General features: G+C 42.5%; 1 protein-coding gene across 1 annotated transcript; it reads left to right on the top strand.

Moving 5' to 3' along the window:
* The first annotated feature begins 1379 nt into the window (after nt 1-1379).
* Nucleotides 1380-17570, top strand: LOC111671357 (A disintegrin and metalloproteinase with thrombospondin motifs 8). Its single transcript, XM_023428472.2, has 9 exons — nt 1380-2383; nt 4445-4684; nt 8908-9040; nt 9191-9358; nt 10092-10384; nt 12866-13052; nt 13840-14012; nt 14438-14613; nt 15279-17570. The coding sequence occupies exons 1-9, from the start codon at nt 1664-1666 to the stop codon at nt 16021-16023; spliced, it is 2835 nt and encodes a 944-aa protein (XP_023284240.1). The 5' UTR covers nt 1380-1663; the 3' UTR covers nt 16024-17570.
* Nucleotides 17571-18137: the final 567 nt, after the last annotated feature.

The raw sequence follows: 18137 nt of genomic DNA, 5'->3' as shown, positions 1-18137 counted from the left end.
ACTGGTTTAATTTGGAGGTTTTAAGATAAGATAGTCTTTTATTAGTCCCACACAGGGGAAATTACTGTGTCACAGCAACAAGAAACAAAAACAATACAAGAAACAACAACTGCAAAATGTCAATAATAAATACTTCGAAAGATGAATGATAGATAATAATACAATATTTACATTTCGTCATTCATTTCAAACGAATGTGTCTGCACCATAAACTTAAACCTCATAACTGTAAACTTAATGAAGGAACACATCTCCACAAATCTCTCATGTCCTTTTATTTATGTGGATATTTCTTCTTTTCATTTTCTTTCCTTTTCAAAACATCAAATTTTACCTTCTTATCAAACTCAACATAAACACTGTCATGCAAACGCAAATGTAATTTTCTCTGCGCATCGTCCTGCAGAGGACAGAGACAAAGAGGGAAACGCAAACTTAAAGCAAAGGCAAAGAGCGACACCTGTTTGCGCCTGAAATCTGCTGGAGCATCATCGTGTCTGTGCGCGCGGATAAGTTCGTAATGTTCTGGCGCCATCTGCCGGTTAATGCGCTAAACTGCGTCTCCAGGATCATTTTTATTGATGAAAGTTCTCACATTCCTCGCGCACAGGCTCAATAAAAGTCATTTACATTGCGCCGGACAGAACATGAGTCCAGTCTTCAGCCTGTTAGAATAATCTTCTGTAGCACCGTGAATGTAATGCAGCTTTTATTGTACAAAGAAATATTTATAAATATAAAAATGTTTCATATCTGCAGCATTTAATTTTACTCACATTTGGTTCTTTGATTTTATTGAACTTTTGATTAAAGAAAGAGGTTTATTGGAGGCATTGCTCCTTTATAAGTGAAGTGTGATTTTAACAAATTCACTGAAAATTATTCAAATGTTTTTGGGTAAAGAGCACGTGAAGAAAATAGATCTTATAGGTTTCTCCATGTTGAGCAAAAACACACAATTAAATGATAATATTCTTCTTATTGTCTGGCTCTAATGTGATTATACCTTTCTCACACACAGCGCCTGTCAGTGTCAAACGGGGGTCTTTTGTGCAGGGATAAAGCAGAACACCCAGTGTGTGTGTGTGTGTGTGTGTGTGTGTGTGTGTGTGTGTGTGTGTGTGTGTGTGTGTGTGTGTGTGTGTCCGAAATAACTCGGAGTAGCGGACTTCCAGCTATGCATAGTATTGATGTCCTGCCGCTGCTATATAGCCCGCTGGGTTAATAATAGGAACGCGGTTGTCAGGCTATTTCGGAAGGGGGGAGTGTCGACCTATTCTCATTGGATCCGTTTTATCCGCCAGTTTCTCCTGAAGTGCGAGTGGGAGGAGAATTTCCAGGATATCAAAAATAAACCCCCTCATGTCCAAGGAAGAGCAGAAAGTATAAATACCACCGATATGTCCAGACTGCAGCGGTGCTGGTGAGTGGTACAACAAGACTTGAGCTTGGCTCTGGGAATTAGAAACGACTCAGACAGACTGAAATTAAATACCAGACACATTTGACTGAGACTGGTTTTATGTTTTTACAGCACCGGAAAATCTCTTTTAATTTGAAGAGATCTCTGATTTTGAGAAGTTTCTCTTTCGCCCGGGGAAGACGCGCCACTTTCCAGAGATAAAGGACTTAATAACATTGTGATCAACTCCCTCTGCAGAAGATGTGTCCCACTGTGCGTTTGATCGTTTTATCCATGTGCGTAATGAACGCGGCGCTTTCCGCTCCGTTTGAATCAGAGGATGTTGTACCTGTGCGGATTAGAGTCAGTGGCCGCTTTTGGAAAAGAAGCGAGGAGCTGCCGAGGTTTGTCCTCAGCGCGTTTGGCAAGGACTTGACTCTAAATCTTATACCGGACACCAGCTTCATCGCTCCTTCCTTCACCATACAGCGTATCAGAGCCAGAGATGTTGGCGCTTTACGCAGCGCCTCAGGTGCCAAACCTGTCCCGGACACAGATCTCCAGAAACTCATGAGCCAGACAGAGGACAGTGAAGGCCAGCTGAGGGGCTGCTTTTACTCTGGGAACGTAGATAACGATCAGAACTCGGTTGTGGCAGTCAGTTTGTGCTCCGGCATCTTTGGCTCCTTCATCACGGAGGGCAAAGAGTATTTGATTGAGCCCAAACTCAGCGGCAGCCTGGGGCCAGACTCCGCCGAGCAGCTGCATGTCATCAGGAGGAGGACATTCACCAGAAGCCCCAGTGTTTCCCTCCTGTTTGATCATGCGGCGGAGAAGCACAATGGGGAAAGTTTTACGCACGGGGACGGTGACGCACAGAGGGAACCTCGCCGGAGACGCTTTGTTTCCGCGCCACGGTTCATAGAGACCCTGGTGGTAGCTGACTCAACCATGACCCACTTCTATGGAGATGAAATAAAGGTCAGACACGATGAAATCATTCTTTCCTGCACACACAGTTGATAGGAACCTAAACACACCTTAGTTTAATTTCGCAACTGTCCCATAAACAAAATCCAGCAGACGTCATCTGTTTTTTTTTCTCCTTCTTTATTTCCACCATCCCTCCCGCTCAGTCAGGATTCACAGCCTAGGAAATATAAGGCAGGGATTTGTTTTTCCTTGCTGCTTCATAAAAATGTTGGGAGCTGGGGAGGAAACCGGTGGGCTCCCTGTTTTCCACAGGCTGAGAAAGAGGTCAGGGAACAGAAATGCAAGCAATGCTGAACCACATTCCTCAGGACTTGGTCATGATTTGGCAGCAAATCTTCAGCATCATCCAGGGAAGATTCACAGGGCTTACAATATCTGTTATGCTCCGTCTTATAAATCCATTAAATCCTGCTGCAAACATTCAATATTTAAATTCAGCAGAATCTAATGGATGGTGTCTTTAAATGACAGATCTCCTGAAATAATCTTCCATAACAATATCAATCCTTTGGTTGTGACCAAAGACATTTATTTACTTTAAAAAAGTAGGACAATCTGTGATCCTGCCACAATCTGCAGCAGCCAGATTCTAGTCTGTTTGTGCTTAAAAAGCTCCTCAGCTGCCAAACACTCAGCCTCAAACCACAGTCAGTCACAGGCAACCAGGCACCAGAGACAAGTGGACGAAAGTTACGGACAGGTTCATTTTAACATTCATTCATGTCACCCTGGTTCGTCTATGATGCAAGGATGGTTTGTGAGTGCTTCGGATAGAGAAAACAAACACGTCGGGTGTGTTTACAGCACATGTGGAAAATCTGTTTATGTGAGAATATCATCCCCCTCTGGATGTTCTCTAGATAAAATATCAAGAGGACATTCATTATGATTTACAAGCTGTCCACTAAGACACAAACCCTGCCCATCCCAACCTCCCACAACACAATCATCCCCAACTAAACTATTTGGAGGCAGCTCTTTATAAACAAAGGGATTCTTACTGAATTCTTCACATAGAAGAAGACATTAAGGTATAAAATAACACTTTTTTAACAGTTTAGTCAGAAAACTGTTCTCCAACAGCAGCAGCAGAGACACAAGGCACAAATACACATAATAATAACAAATAATTACAATACAAGACAGAAATATGCAGCACTCCATGCTTTAAGTTCCAATGACGTCTCTTTTTGAGTCAAGTTTCCATTTTAAGAGGCACAGTAATTCCTGTACATGAGTAATGATGCACACGGTTATTTCTGTAAGAAAATTTTATTCATGCTCTCGTACTATGACTAATGCTTCAGTTAGCCACTGCTGTAGCGCAGTGTAATGCAGTTTCTTAATTACTTAGTCATCTTTATTTTGTTTAAAACACAGTCAAAATCAAATCAAAACAAAACAAAACAAAACAAAACAACAACCTTAAAGAGGAACCTCAGCCAATGTAAGCCATGGAAATTGCTCTTTTCATTTGCATGTGTGAGAAGAGGTGGTGTGTGATGGAGCCCAGCTGAAACATCAGCGGTATTGGCCACTTCTAGCTCATTGCAGATACTGTATATATTTGTCGGCCAAGAGATTGCAGCACATGATAAGATCACAGCTATGTTTTGAATTATTTAGAAACACTGTCAGCGGCAGAAAGGTCCTGTTTAGTACATATCTCAGTCACAGCTCTTTAATAACCAATTCTACATGTCCCCTAAAAAATGTTTATGTAACACTGGTCTCAAAAAATATAATTCAGTTTGGTTCTAGTTTGTGCAGAGATGGAGTTGCCCAGATATTTCAAACTATGACCTCAAATATAATGAAAATCTGGACTGCACATGCTCCAATCACGGCATTGTAAGATGTCATATTTAAAAAATGTTCCAGATTCTTTCAAGAGCCTAACATAGATACAGTATCTTTTGATTCTTGGTGTTGTGGTGCGGTACATTTGGCTTTAACTATGCCCTCAAGTTCTTTAAATGGCTTGTGAGTAAAAGTTTTTGTTCATGGAGGTTTCAAGTTTTTAAATGTCCTGGTTCTCCTCTTTCTCAGCACTACATTCTGACCCTGATGTCCATGGCAGCCCAGCTGTACAAGCACCCCAGCATAAAGAACTCAGTGAACATAGTGGTGGTGAAGATGTTGGTGGTGGAGGACGAGGATGTTGGCCCGGAGGTCTCCAGTAACGGAGGCGTGGCTCTGAGGAATTTTTGCTCCTGGCAGCAGCTCTTCAATCCACCGAGCCAGAGACACCCAGAGCACTACGACACGGCCATGCTGTTCACTAGAGAGGTGAGGGATGAGTACAGATGTGGTTTACAGCTGCAGGACGGTTGTCGAGGCCTCTGCAATAAAACCCAGCATCATCTGCATAAAACGTTGTAAATATATGATGTATATATATGACGTGGTGATAAGAATGTGATGACCTTTGCCTGAGTTTCAGCTTGAAGGTTCAGCTAGACAAAAAGCTTTCAACTCAAGGTCCACTTATTAGCTTCTTTCTGGAGCTTTCATCTGCGACCCACAGTCTTCTTGGATGGAGTTTGCTCAGTTATCACAGAGACTTCATCACTGAAACAACAGTGACCCTAACCCTAACCTTGGACAAGAGACTGAATTAACACTGGAAACATCAACTTATCTGAATACCGGACCAAACCCAAACCCAGTTCCAATACCTGGGTCACGTGATAACAACTGAGCCATCTCAGTTTTAAAGAGCAAACTTCATCTACAGAGGAAGACTGTGAGATGTAGTTGAAATCGCTGGGGGAAAAAAGCTAATAAAAGGATCTTGTGTTAAATTTGATGGAATATTCATGCAGATTTAAAACAGCCGTGGCCCGAGAACGGATCCCTGGGGGACACCACATTTATGGAAAGTTTTATTGTAGAGTTTTGGCTCCTGGAAATGCTGAATTCTTATAATATTTGGGCATGAACTGTAATTTAGAGCTGCATTAATGAATCTTTTTATATAAACAATGGGTCATGAAGAAAGAAGACACTTTTTTGGTTATGCCTTTCCACTCTCAGCAGCTGCAGGAACCTCTTTTTAGCGAGAAAACTCTATAAAACATAAACTGGCTGTTTGTCCAGCACCAAATGGAAAACAAGTTAGTAAGTAACTAGCTCTCAAACATTTGGGAGGGGCAGATATATTTCAAGAACTAAAAGAAGAGTGAATATTGGACTTATGTTTGTCAGCTCACCAGAAACACAGTTCAAAATTAATATTAATGTTTCTCTGTGTCGGGCGCAACAGTCAGTTTAGTTTGGCTAACACATAAGCTGTAAAAATCTTAAGCTTATTGTGGAGCTCTGCCCCCAAGTGGCAGAAAAAACAAAGAAAATAAGATGAATGCAGCTTGAAAACACAAGTATTAACAACAAAATATCTAAACACTGGAATCAAGCTACAAGAGGGACGGTGATCATGATAGATAACAGTGATCAGGTTTCTCTTCAAAGCATCGAACAGTACATACAATGTTGTGAGCTATTTACAATATATTACTAGAATGTAAAATCAATTCACCCACGATATTCTGGAATATTTTGTTCTCCAACCCAGCAAGGATGAGTCATGAATTAAACCCTGGTGGAATTCAGTGTCGGGCCAGCTGCGGCGCATGCTGCGGTATTAGAGGCATCACCCTCCACCACACAACCATTCCTTAAAACCAGATGTGTTTTATAGCAACACAGGTGAATTTTTGAGGCAATTTACTTGTAATGTGGAGGAGGTCCCAGCTGAAATGGGCAGGTTCTTGTCATATAGTATATTGCTCTTAACACGTGTGAGACTAGAAACAAGATGAGGTCAAGAAAATGGATTGTAGAGATGGAGTTAGCTGTAATCTTTTCCAAGCAGTTCACAAGTCCTTGGGGTTTGATATGTGATTGGCTTGTTCTGCTGTATTTGGCTGCTGTCTTTCATCTGGTGCGAGCATGTGGACAAGGTGTTAGCAGACAATACATCAGGGGAGTGCCCTGGTTGCAGCTTGATATTTATTGGTTTACTGAATGACGTTAGCGTGTAAGTCTGACCCCGGATCAGGGGAAATGATGATGAGAACATATGGGATTCTGCAGTCTTGTTGAAGCAGCATTCGATCTGAGGGGAAAAAAAAAAACCACCGTTCAAGCCAAACCTGCTTTGTGTTTGTTTTTCCATTTCCGCGGAGATATGCTTTGAAATGTAGAAGATGGAAGGATGAGCTAACTTTAGTGCCCCCACAAATCAGCCCAGACACGATGACGACACTCTAAACGGTCAGGGGTTGAGTGTGCAGCCGGGTAAAGAGTTGAAACCAACAGTCAGTGGAGAGAGCTGCCACTGGTGCTGGATGCTGTGAAAGTCAGAATCTACCCTCCGCTGTGTGTAGTGGAAACATTTTTCTCATGGATTTTTGTGGTTTTATACTGTATGTGTGTGTTTGTATGTCTGTCTGCTTTGACCCACACATCTCGCTTTGTGTGTGTGAGTGCGAGTGTGTTTGTACATGAGTGACAGATGCTGTTGTGGAACGTGATGTACAAACACACGCTGGGCTGCATTCAACTGCTGCTCCAAGTCCAGATGTGTTTTGAATCACAGAGGGCTCTGCCTTGTGGGGTTTTTTTTTTTGTTTTTTTTTGTGGGGGGGCTGAGGCGAAGCCACGGACGCGTCGGTCTCCGTCCTCCACAGCCAGACGTCTTCTCGAACAGGGGAAAGTTTCTGATAGACCACACTATTCTTTTTCCCACACCACAGCTCCGGACAGCTGCGAGCTGCAGATATTTATTTGCTGTGTTTTACGACGGAAACACTGAGCAACGTGTTTTTGATTTGTTTCTTTAAAAATGGCAGAAAAAACAACTGGACATACAGTAAATAGACGGTGAAGGCTCACCATCCTGCGTGATTAATATACCAGTCTCTCAGAGCTGCCCAAACACTTACTATATTTATTATATGACAGAATAATGTCTTTAACTCCTCAATCGTCCAGTCTGCCAGATGTTTCTGAGCAAACAGTCACTGTGCTTCCTTTTAACAACATTGTCCATGTATGAAACCCCAGATAAAGTCTGTTCTCCACAGTGTCGTTGTCACAAATTGTTTGATTACAGCTGATTCTACATGACGAGAACTAAACCTGAATTGATTTGAATGAAATAGTTTGATTGGATCCGCTACAAGTATGCATTTTTTTTTTTTTTTTTTTTATTAGTTTCAGTGGAAAAATCTTGGTGTTCCATGACATTAAAGCTGTTTGGCAGCAGCGCAGAGATTGAGAAGAGGCTGAGTGAACGCAGCTCTTGTTTCTGAGTGGTGTGTCACTGCTGATCATTAAGGTGGCGCATGGCTTTTACGGTTAATGGTGGGTTGTGTCTCATGTTCCCCTGGTGTTCCACAGGTAGATACCAATTGTATGTCAATATATAATATATATAGATACATATTACGTTAAATATACAAATAAATACATAACTAATAAATAAAAATAGCATTTTCTAACACACATTAGCATCAATCAAATTTTGTCGAAGGCCAACTCCCTGAGCTAGCCGTGCACGGCTAATGCATAGATGAAATAAAGAATAAGAAATCTAAAGACTATAAAATAAAGCAGTTTGCTCATAGAATGACTGTCCAGAGGCAGATTTGTCTGCAGCACACATTCTAGCATTGCACGCCGCTTTTATTTTTAACCACATCCCATCTTTGACTTCTGTCAGCTGGCTAGCTAATGTGAGAAGGTAATCTCGTAGCAATGATAAATGCTAAACAAGCATATACACAAAGCTAGCTCCACAGGCAGCAAGAAAGGACCTAGAAACAACCAACATCACTGGTTGATAATCCAGCAGCCTCCTCACACAGTGAAGTTTAGCATTACAAGAATTGTATTTGTAATATTAGCTTGTATGAAAATCCTGCTCGTTCCTCATGATATAGCAGTGACTGGATACCTGCCAGGTGCGTGATATTAAAGTTAGAGCGGACAGCAGTGTAAACTCCTGACACGGGATTTAATCAGGATCATCGATCAGCCGCGCAGGATCACACAAAGAGACTGCACGTCGTTTTAAACTGTGGAAAGTTACAGCCGTAACAACATGATAAATTTTCCATCCAAAGCAATAAGTCTGCTCCTCTGTCAGCTGTCACAAACTGAAACACATCAGACGCAGAGCGGCTGGAAAACATTAGCAACATTCATTAAACAGCTTTAAACACACAATGAGCTGTTTTACATTAGAATTGGAATTTTGTTTCAGTGCAAAACCGTCACTGGAGTCAATAACCAGTGATATACCATGAGTGTGATGCATGTAAGAATCATCATGTGTAGGTGGGGATGGCGTGTTGCACTATAACACCAGCGCTAAACTGATTTCATGCGCCGTATTCCAGTCAATCAGCAGAGATATACCACTAGTCAAAGAGCCATACTACTAAGAACTGACCACCTTTTGACCTCGTGCTCCATTTTCTTCAGTGTTTGCTGTGTTTGTGTTGCAGGACATCTGCGGACAGAAGAGCTGCGACACGCTGGGCGTGGCCGACGTCGGGACGATGTGCGACCCCAAGAGAAGCTGCTCAGTCATCGAAGACAACGGCCTCCAAGCCGCCTTCACAGCTGCACATGAGCTCGGTTAGATCGAGTTTTATTGCTGTGTGTTTGTGTGTGTGTGTGTGTGTGTGTGTGTGTGTGTGTGTGTGTGTGTGTGTGTGTGTGTGTGGGTGGGCTTTATGGAAAAAACAAAACATCACATCCTTATCACCACGTCCTCTCCCACTGCAGGTCACGTGTTGAGCATGCCTCACGACGACTCCAAGACCTGCGAGAGGCTGTTCGGGGACCTGGGAGGACATCACCTGATGGCCCCTCTGTTTGTCAGCCTCAACAAGACGGCGCCGTGGTCGCCCTGCAGCGCTCTCTACATCACAGAGTTCTTCGACAACGGACACGGTAGGAAATATTTCAGGACACTGCGGCTCTGTTACCAGTTGAATAAAACATGCTCTTCTTCCTCTCCTGCTCCGACTACAGCTTCCCTGCTCAAACATGTCACTCCCTTCAAATTATGGGTTTATCTTGCCCGGGATTTCCACCTCTTCTCTTTCCACATCCTCCTCTTCTCACTCTTTCCCTTTTGTGTTCCTCTCTCTCTCTCCCCGCCTCGTGCCGTGCATCTTGTATTGTTTGTATCCTTGCTAGACCTATCAGTGAACCTTCTTTCCCACTGAGTCATACTATGGACCTCTTCCTGTTCTCCACCTCCGCAGCCAAAAGCAACAGCTGGTGTCAGCAAAATATGCTCTTTATCAGTTGGAAAATGTCTCCAACGAAAACTCATGTGGCTGAGAATGTTCATACCGAACTGTGCATGTCATTGACAACTCCAGACAAGAGCTTATTGAATGTAATAAAGAATCATTAGTGGAACAATGAATAAATTCAGATTTAGAATAGCTGTCAAATGTCCAGATTCAGAGCACTGGCCTGCCTATAAAAAAATTTAAATTACTTGTTTTTATATTCGGGACACAACTTTCCCTGAATGTTTTTCCACTGGTGTCACGCCACACACAAAGAGCAACACATTCACCATTGTCCCACTGCTGCCATTGTCGAGTTCAGACTCTCCATAAATCACAATATCATTAGTCTCATACAGTGTTGCTTTGTGTTGCGAGCGCAGGGGACTGTCTGCTGGACGTCCCAGAGAGCACCATGCCTTTACCAAGAGAGCTTCCGGGCACCAAGTACAGCCTGGACCAGCAGTGCCAGCAGACCTTCGGAGAGGAGTTCATCCACTGCCCCAACACGTCAGACAGTGAAGTCTGCAGCCAGCTGTGGTGTCAGGAGGACGGGACGCCGCAGTGCACCACCAAGAACGGCAGCCTGCCCTGGGCTGACGGCACTTCCTGTGGCCTCAACGGGACCTGTCTCCATGGAGCCTGCATGGCAACCCAAGAGGTGATGAAGCCACTGGTAAGAAAATTGTGTTTTTCTTCCACTGTGTTCATTTTGAAGGAAAAAATAAAAAATTATGTTGGTAATAAAACCACCCACTGTTCAACTCGTTGGTCCGGTATGACCAGTAGCTTATGGTGGCTAGTGCTAGCTAATGTTAGCAAACGTAGCTGCGTAACTGACATTAATGAGACAGTTCACTGACTTTATGACTCTTCACTTCTTGAATTGTCAATTATGAAAACAGTTTCCACCGTTGCTCAAAAGTTACATGGTCTTTACATCTGCAAGAGTCAATATTGGTTTGAACGACAAACCTACAGAGATTGATCAGCTGATTTTGCAGCGATTTAGAATATTTTCTAATGAAGTGTTGGAAACAAAATCGATCTAGAAGGAGAGAGAATATACACTGGACTTACATTCATCAGATATCCAGAAACACGACTCCAGAATAATGCTAATGTTGCTACTTCCCTTTTGATGCAACGACCATATCAAGCTCATAACGCCGTAATGTGATGTGTAGTAACGTGTACATAAAGATGGACGACGTGTCTCCACTTCCTCCCGCTGTGCAAAAATGAAGGTTAGCAGGAGTTCAGACCAATGAACAGCCCTCTGCTGAAGCAGTGCAGGCGGCTGCGTTGATGGCGGCGTGTTGTTTAAAAAGGTTCCAACAGGGACAAATACGATCTCTTGAGTCAAGTTGCAGTAAGAGATTATGTGTTTAAACACTTATCAGACTCCAAAACACTGCACAGCGGTTTGTTATACTTACTGACAGGATTTCATAAATGGAAAGTTGCCACGGTGCCAACTTCACAATCGCAAGGTAAATACAATTCAACCAGGAACCAAATCCAGGCAATGACAGAGAGACTGTGTATTAAAAGGGAGGTAGCTTTGGAAAATACACTGCTGAGACCTTGTATTAGCTTTACACAGAGCGAGGACTGTGGACTTTGTCACAGAAAGAGCAGGACGAATCATCACATCAACCAAAAACTGTTTCAGTTGTTTTCAGAGCAACTTGAAGAGCTGTGAAGTCACAACAACACGTTGCTCTTCCAGAGTAGCTGTCAATCATTTCTGACCACATTAACCTTGAACGCATGTAACACGATGTCGATGCATTCACACTCTGCGGACTTCATGTACATGCTGTTTGGTGCTGCGTGCTGATGGTGTGTGTTTTGCTCGCTGCTGAGAACCAACTGCAGGTTTTGATGAGTCACTTCCTTTGAAGTTCAAACCTCATTTTTCTCAGAAACAGTGTGAACGAACTTGTAGTCGTGAAACTCGTGAGTCAGCAACTTTTGAAACAATCTCCCACCACAGATATAATCATAATTAGATCTGTGATTTCTTTAGGCCTGATAGAGTTTCATGTTTTGTGTTACAACATTAATGACACCGGTTATTATCTTAAATTAACTGTGAGCTAATTTGCGTTCTGCCCAGATCAATATCTGGTTTAAAATTATAATTGTAAATTTGAACTTAATCAAAGTTCTTTCTTGACCTTGAAAACAGCAGCTGGAGAAGTTGTGTAATATTGTTGAAAGGGACCTTGAGGTAAAACTGTTTGGTCATCTGTTTTTTTCTGAGGTAAAGACTGAACGTTCATGCTCGACTTTTAAGCCAATCGTGATGAGAAGTCCCGAAAGCGCCAAGAAAAATGGAAATTTAAACGTCTACAATTGCAAAAACAATTGGGCAGAAGAAAACTGTGTGACACAACTGAAAGCTGCAGTTTAACAATCTCAACAATTTGTTTGATTCAGACTTTATTTTCCTTTTTAACCAACAACCCAAAGAACTAATGCAAAAAGCTGCTTTAAAAATCTTGTGTTTTAGGAGAAGACTTTCAGCTTAAACTACTAAAAAGTAATAAATACAAAGAACTTTTCAGTACTGCAGCTTTGTGCAGTTTTAAGTAGAAATACATGAATGAAAGTTCAGGCTGAAAGAACATATTACAGCATTAAATCCAGCTGCTTCCTTTAAAGAACGTTTTTACGTCTCAGAGTTTTATTTTAGCTTGATTGCCTTGATATCTTCTCCTCGTGTTTATAATGACACATCTGTTTATGAATTGTGATGTTAGCTGCTCCAAACTCAGAAAACATCTGGAAAGGACACCCATGATAGCAAACACACGCCCATATATCCTGCACACACACACACACACACACACACACTTACTTTCATACTTTAGCCTCACAAAGCTGCAGCATGGCAGGTTCCCCCAGCGGTGAGTGACACATGTGGCGGGAACATGGGTCGAGGCAGACAGCAGGCGCGTGCCGAACTCCAGCTCAGATCTGGGCTGGAGGCGCGGCACGCCAACACACTGTGCGGCCTCAAACCCAGAAGCCCAGACTGTGGTTTTGGACCGAGCAGCTGAGATTGCCTTTGGCACCGAGCTCTAACCAAATACTCTGAATGCTCTTTTTTTTTTTTTCCCCCTCTTTTCTCGCTCGTGTTGTACCGCAGGTGGTTGTGGACGGCGGCTGGAGCTCGTGGGGACCGTGGCAGCAGTGCTCCAGAACATGTGGAGGCGGGGTGGAGTTCTCCTACAGGGAGTGCACCGACCCCGTGCCTCAGAACGGAGGGAAGTACTGTGAGGGCCAGAGGGTCCAGTACCAGTCCTGCAACACGCTGCCCTGCCACAACAGTGAAGGTGAGGATCAGCACACACCTGAGGCTGCTGATAGTCTATATGATATAAACTGATCCTTTGTAATATTTTGCTATTTTATAATAATGATATTAATAATCTTTATTTATACAGAAACTACGTTACAAAGTGCTTGAAAAAGAGCAGATAAAACTATAAAAACAATCAGGTGTAATTTTAAATAAATGTAACAAACGTTTTTGAACCAAATACAAACATTCAGTGTTTTGACCAGACTTTTATTCATTTGACAAAGTAGAAATAATGACAAAAATCATCATTCACCAATCATCATCATCCTCGTCATCATCATGCTCATGGAATCAATTTACCTCCCACCTTCAGGCAGACAGTATAATATTACATTTCTCACAACTGAAACTAATTAGTGGTATTTTTGTTTGATTAATGACTTAGCAGTTGAATTTTATCAATATATTTTCTGATTAAATTTGTATTGTTCAACTAATTGACTTATTGTTTCGGCTCTTAGACCGGAACACATCCAGTATATCAGCCTGATATACAGGTTACTGCAAACAATCAATCATAACATCATTCAAATATTTGACCAATATTGAAATATAAATACAGACTTATTCACTTATATTATTAACATATATTAATTATATTATATATAATAAAAGTTTTATTATTAACTTAGTTGATTGTAGGGTTATTTTATAGTTCTGGTAGGTAGAGATTTTACTTTGAAAATGATTTGTTATTATATTTTGAAGAGCTTCCTGTTATCTGATCTGTTGTACACGACCTCGTGTTTGACCCCCAGGGAAGAGTTTCAGAGAGGAGCAGTGTGAGAAGTACAACAGCCTCCACTACCTGGACTTCAACGGCAACATGAAACAGTGGATACCCAAGTACGCCGGCGTTTCCCCCAGAGACAGGTGTAAGCTGTTCTGCAGGGCCAGAGGCAGCAGCGAGTTTAAGGTGTTCGAATCCAAGGTACAGTGTCTGCGCTCGACGCCACAGCTCCAACACAACCATGTTACACATGACGTGTTCCAGCTCTGATACGATCTGATGCTTTCCCATCAAAGTGAAACTATTTCTTCAAATTCAGTTTTGTTTGTCAGTGACATGTAGATCTTACATGGCACAGCAGGAGTCTGGCAGTTTGTTTAGGTGTTTTCAGTTGCATCTCATGGTCTTCATCAGTGGGTGGAGCTTTAAAATCAGGTCTTGCACAATCAGGATGTTTCCTAATTGTATCCTGTAACCTTTCATCCACTGATGAAAACTGTAACCTGTTATTGAAAGCTCTGGAAAAAGCTTGTAAAAACTTTAAGTTAAACCTTTTTGCAGTTGTCCTTGTGACAACGTTGCACCTGTATGTGTAGAATCAACACCCTCTTGTTGTGTCGACGCAGGTGATCGATGGGACGACCTGCGGCCCAGACACCACATCGGTGTGTGTGCAAGGCCAGTGTGTGAAGGCGGGCTGCGACCAGGTGATCGGATCCAACAGGAGAGTGGATAAGTGTGGAGTGTGTGGAGGAAGCGGGCTCACCTGCAGAAAGATCACAGGCTCCTACAACAAAGCAACGTAAGTGGTGTAAAAATAGAAAAATGTAGTTACACTGAATATTCACTGAAGTGCACGTCTTCATTTCCTTGCTCTACAGTTGCAGAGCAGGAGAGTGCAGAGAGGGTTTTGATATCAAGTTGTGAGAGTGTTGATCTCTGAGTGAATCAAGACTGTGGCAGAGAAACCATCACTTCCTCTTGCTTGCTTATCTTGATGTTAATATTTTGAAGCTATGAGAGCATAAACATATTACGGCCTGGTTCTGTCTATAAGTGTATCTTCCATATGACAGAACTAGGCTAACTGTTTTCTTTATGCTAAGCTAGGCTAACTTCCTCCCAGTTCCAGCCATGCACTTAAAGCTCCATATTTTCCTCTTCCCATGTGTTTTATTTAAGTGTTGATCCATAAGAAGATATATTTGTGGTTTTTTGTGACATCACAAAGTTCCAGAAGTCCTGACGGCTGGTTTTAAGGTTCAGTTTCTGAATACAGGCTGTGTGCATTTCTCTGTGGACTGAGGCTTTGATACTTTCACAGTATTAATATAGAACCTAGACCTGCTTTTATCCATTTTCTATTCTGTCTCTTGAAAGAAAACATTTTCCAAAAATTTTAAATCAGTTTAAGGCAAAACAAAGTCTATTCATGATCAAAACAAAGTTCTGTCTTTTCTCTACCAGATACGGATACAGTGACATTGTGACAATTCCCATTGGCGCCACAAACATCGACATCAAGCAGCGGAGCCACAGAGGGATCAAACATGACGGGAACTACCTGGCGATAAAGAGAGAGAGCGGTGGTTACATCCTCAACGGTAACTTCTCTGTGTCCACGGTGGAGCAGGACATCCCTGTGCTCGGTGCCGTGCTGAAGTACAGCGGCTCCTCCACCACGCTGGAGAGGATCCAGAGCTTCAGGCAGCTGAAGGAAACCATCACCGTCCAACTCCTGGCCACCGCTGGCGACGCCAACCTGCCTAAGGTCAAATACACCTTTTTCATCCCGAGAGATGTGACCTTCAATAAATCCAAGGAGAGGAAGGGCTCGTCGCTGTCGTTGCATATGATTCAGCCCTTCGGCGTGCCTGACTGGGTGCTGGGGGAGTGGTCTGAGTGCTCCAAGAGCTGCGGCTCCGGGTGGTCCAGGAGGAACGTTGAATGCCGAGACAGTGCAGGCATCCTCTCCAGCCAGTGCGACAAAGACCTGAAACCTGTGGACATCAGGGCTTGTGGGGACGCGCCGTGTCCCATGTGGCAGTTGGGACCTTGGTCCGCCTGCTCACGAACTTGTGGCCAGGGCGAGCGCCGCCGCAGCGTCCTCTGCATAGACTACACTGGGAAGACTGCTGAGCCAGAGAAGTGCGACCCGAACAAAATCCCAGAGCCGGTCTACGGAGAATGTCTCAACCAGGAGTGCTTATGAAGAACATGAGTACAGTGAACTCTCCCGCTTTGGTCTGACTGCACTTACCAACCATGGATGGATTACTGAGCAGTCATGCTGGGCTCAGGCACCGGGGCCCCCGGGGCCCCCGGGGGTCAGGGGACATAATGACTACAGAGAGACACGAAATGACCACAAACAAATATAAAACAAACTATCTGCAGAGTTGCAAAACAACCACAAAGAGACACAGGATGAGTACGAACAGATATTAAATGACAACAAAGAGATGCAAAACAACCACAAAGAAGCAAAATGACAAACAACATCTCTGAGTCGTTCTTTTGTGTCAGTGGCCCACTGTCTCATAATCCGTCCATGTTACCAACTGGTCACATCGAGTCACATCAAGGGCATTTGCCTGAATTTTTTGCTTTGTCATCTTTTGTTGACATTTGACAACCACTATAAACAATGGAAATCTACCTCATGTGATGTTTGTATAGATGCTAGATGAAGGTGCTGTGTGTGTGTTTTCTCCAGAATGAGAAGTTTTTCTAGTTCCGCTTTCAACACAAACGCCCTGTTGGGATAACGTTTGGTAACACCTGCAGTTTGTCTTGGTGAGTTAGCTGTCTGTTTAAAGTGGGGCTAGAACAACGGCACGAAACCTGCTGTCAAACACCAGCACAGTGTAAATATACCTCCATTCAATCCCCTATAAAGCTTTGATCAAGCCATTTACCTGTTATTGAGGTAGGTCCATATGATTGAGGCGCTGGGATTCAAGCCTTGTGGAAATGTGCTTCTGTTTTGATTCCTTATCTTTTATGCACACATACCAAGATGTGACTGTGATGAAGATGTCATGTTTTTATCCTGAAACTTAGCATTGTTGAAATATGCAAAAAAAACAAACATCCACTGACGCTAAAACCTGACAATATTTTGGACTTTAAAATGAGGCCTAAATCACAATAAACAGTTTGAATTGGAGAACTGCACGTGTAGAATTTATAGAAATGAACAGAATTTGAGTTTTACATGATGTGTAAAGATTTTAGTTTAGATACCGACTGGTCGTTCCCGACCAGAACAACCCACGACAGAGACTTTCCCTCTGCCCTGTAGTTGAACTTTAGCCTTTTCCCAGGTGCATTATGATGCAGTGGAGACGAATAGCGGTACAAACAATTTGCAATGCAACAAATGTTCCTTTGGAGGAGTTATTACTAAGTTAAATTATTAGCTTACTATCTATCGTGTATATGAAAAAATAACATTGATTTTATTCATTTTCAGACTTTTATTTGTTAAACCCTCACAGTTGTTTTCAGACTCTGGTATGTATATTTGATTTCTTCATTCCTGTTGTTAATTTACAGTATGTTATAAAACAAAAGAGATGAAGTATTAGGCCTATATCCCTTCAGTGAAGGACCATACTATTTTATTATTACAGCTTCCTTTTTAAGCTATTTATTTTTGTAAAGTTTTTACCTTGGACATGTAATTAAAATGGCAAATGCTGCTGTCTTTGAGATTTTTGTCATAAAAATGGTCAAATAAACACATTTATGTCAGTACGTTGCTCTCCTTTACTGATCCTTATCCTCAGTGACAAACAAGAGGCAACAGTTCCTCAAACGTCTGCATCCAAAACTGTAAAAACCAGATTGTTGTTTCCAGAACGGTGAGTACACATACTTGAAAATGTCCCATAAATTCCAAACAAACATTGAAGTTTTCCATGTTTTCCACAGCGCTCGTTTAGACCGTTACGGGACACTAAACCCGACCGCCGAAGACCAGACTAATGGAATTCTTTTACGTAGGTGGGTCGACTGCTTTTAACAGCTGGGTGCGGCAGATTTCATTGCACGTTTTACTAACTCAAACCCCTTAAGATGCTCAGTAAAATCCTCCCACATTGGAATAGTTTCTCTGCTCAGACATCTGAAATAAAGGGAGAAAATACTCAGTAGCTGTGGTTAGGGAGGAACCTCCGTTTAACAGGCAACAGCTGTAACTTAACAATGTCCTATTTTTGATGTCAGTCGTGTTCTATTCGCAGCTGTCTGAGCTCGGCGGACGTGAAAATCATGATGGGTTACAAATACCGGAGTGGCCGTAATATCATTCACAGAATTTGG

Source organism: Seriola lalandi, unplaced genomic scaffold (genome assembly GCF_002814215.2).
Source record: "Seriola lalandi dorsalis isolate HSWRI2012SDOR001 ecotype SW California unplaced genomic scaffold, Sedor1 jcf7180002054875, whole genome shotgun sequence".
In the NCBI taxonomy this organism is placed as follows: domain Eukaryota; kingdom Metazoa; phylum Chordata; class Actinopteri; order Carangiformes; family Carangidae; genus Seriola; species Seriola lalandi.
This window is presented reverse-complemented; position numbering and strand designations above follow the sequence as displayed.

Bases quoted from the DNA above. Each gene is read 5' to 3' on its own strand.
- LOC111671357 (XM_023428472.2), top strand. From the start codon at position 1,664: ATGTGTCCCACTGTGCGTTTGATCGTTTTATCCATGTGCGTAATGAAC. The intron at 10,385-12,865 runs GTAAGAAAATTG...GTTGTACCGCAG, and splicing joins AAGAGGTGATGAAGCCACTG to GTGGTTGTGGACGGCGGCTG. The intron at 13,053-13,839 runs GTGAGGATCAGC...TTTGACCCCCAG, and splicing joins GCCCTGCCACAACAGTGAAG to GGAAGAGTTTCAGAGAGGAG.